This window comes from Hydractinia symbiolongicarpus, chromosome 7 (assembly GCF_029227915.1).
Source record: "Hydractinia symbiolongicarpus strain clone_291-10 chromosome 7, HSymV2.1, whole genome shotgun sequence".
Lineage (NCBI taxonomy): Eukaryota > Metazoa > Cnidaria > Hydrozoa > Anthoathecata > Hydractiniidae > Hydractinia > Hydractinia symbiolongicarpus.
Window position 1 is genome coordinate 22,067,561 of NC_079881.1, and position 1,689 is coordinate 22,069,249.

The 1,689-nt window shown below is 35.5% G+C and overlaps 1 protein-coding gene across 1 annotated transcript; it reads right to left on the reverse strand.

The window, feature by feature from the left end:
• Window positions 1-286: 286 nt before the first annotated feature.
• On the reverse strand, window positions 287-1,402 carry LOC130648628 (uncharacterized). Its single transcript, XM_057454684.1, has 3 exons — window positions 1,201-1,402; window positions 1,067-1,156; window positions 287-966 (listed from the first exon to the last, which is right to left on the reverse strand). The coding sequence occupies exons 1-3, from the start codon at window positions 1,400-1,402 to the stop codon at window positions 287-289; spliced, it is 972 nt and encodes a 323-aa protein (XP_057310667.1).
• Between the last annotated feature and the right edge of the window lie 287 nt (window positions 1,403-1,689).

A 1,689-nucleotide genomic window follows, 5' to 3' on the forward strand; every position in this document is an offset into this window, starting at 1 on the left:
TCTTGTGTTATATGTTGGTTCTTTAATTGGCTTTTCTCTCCTTACTTCAGACATGTCTAAAAATCACTTTAAAAATAATTTAAGAGCGAATATGTCGATTTTATAGGAATCACTAAACCAAAAAGCATAATCGTTATTAAAAGTGTGTATCATATTTCAAAAAAAAAAATTCACTTATATATATAGTTATATATTTCCATATTTTATATTTTTTTTCTTGTATGTAGTTATATATAGTTGCAAATATTTTTGCTGGTTTGTACTTTACTTGTTTTTTTTTTTGCAGTCATACTTCCAAGTCAAACGGGTCTATCGTTCTGGATACATAGTCCCACTGCCAACTTACAGCTCCTTCTTGTGTGTTAAAATAATCTTTATATTCTTTGCGCACATCCTTTGCACTTTTCGTATAGCTGTTTGATCGCGTAGTACCAATGTGTAAAAAGCCAGTATATCCATTGGTTTCATTCCTCCAGTCTTCAAGCTGTGAGTCCGCGCCATTTTCAGTATCCACAAATCCTGGTGGACAGTACCTGTACTCACCATGGTTTTCTTGGCTTTTCATTAAAAAGTTGTGTAGAGCAACTACTGCTTTTGTTATTAAATTCACAGTTTCAACCTGTACAATAATGGGACGTCTAAAAATGCGAAACCTTGCTTCTGATATGCCAAAACAATGTTCAATTATTCTTCTGGCCCTTAATAAACGGTAGTTAAATATTTTCTTTTTAATGCAAGAGGCCAGACGAGCGAATGGTTTTAGCATATGTGGTTTTAATTGAAAGGCATAATCAGTCACAAAAACATATGGATATAGCTTATTTCCTGCATCTTTTATTTTAGCTGGGGCTCTAGAAACAAACTCAATTAATAGATCACTATTAATTGAGTTTGTTTCTAGAGCCTGGGCAAGTTTGCTGTTTTTATACACTCCTCCATCGCTTTGACGTCCAGCATCACCAATGTCTATGAACGTAAATTTGTAACATGCGTTGCATATGTGTTTTTTTGTAATTAAAGTAGTCTGAACCACTTCAGGCTGGTGCTTGCATTACTACATGCTTGCCATCTATTGCCCCTAAACAATGTGGAAAGTTCCATCGGTCTTTGAACTCGTTCGCTATCTCTTTCCACTTGCTTTCTGTGTCAGGAACATCTAAAAATCCATGGCTCTGCAATTGATTCCATATTGCTCCGCACATTTTTCGCGTATAATGCGACTGACAGTTGGAGGGCTGACTCTATAGCTACTTCCAATTGTAATCTGAGCATCTCCTGTAGTTAAATACCGCAATGTAATGCATAAACGCTCGCTAGGACTTGTAACATTCCTGATTTTAGACGACTTGACGATGACAGGGGCTATCCAAGAGAGTAGCTGTTCAAACCTTGCTGGTGTCATTCGAAACGATTTAAAGAAATATTAACTATCAAATAAAAATAAATCTTTAACTTAAACATTGTACAACCCTTTGGTCCTTCTTTCCTGGAAAAGTCTCCTTATCCACATTCTTTTCTGTTTATGTTTTCGAGTTCTGCTTCTTTTTACACGGTGCCACATCAATAAAGTTGTAATTAATTTTAAATTTTGTAATAACACATATCTTCTGTTTACGGTAGCCATTTTAATCTGAATGAGCACGTTTTCTCTTGAGCGGGAAGTTAATTTCCATCCACGTCAAACCGGAG

What these genes read in the sequence shown, in the direction of transcription:
- LOC130648628 (XM_057454684.1), bottom strand. Translation starts at nt 1,402, where the DNA reads ATGACACCAGCAAGGTTTGAACAGCTACTCTCTTGGATAGCCCCTGTC. An exon ending in TCGCATTATACGCGAAAAAT is followed by an intron (nt 1,157 to 1,200) that starts GTGCGGAGCAAT and finishes ATGGATTTTTAG; the next exon opens with ATGTTCCTGACACAGAAAGC. An exon ending in TTGTTTAGGGGCAATAGATG is followed by an intron (nt 967 to 1,066) that starts GCAAGCATGTAG and finishes TTACGTTCATAG; the next exon opens with ACATTGGTGATGCTGGACGT.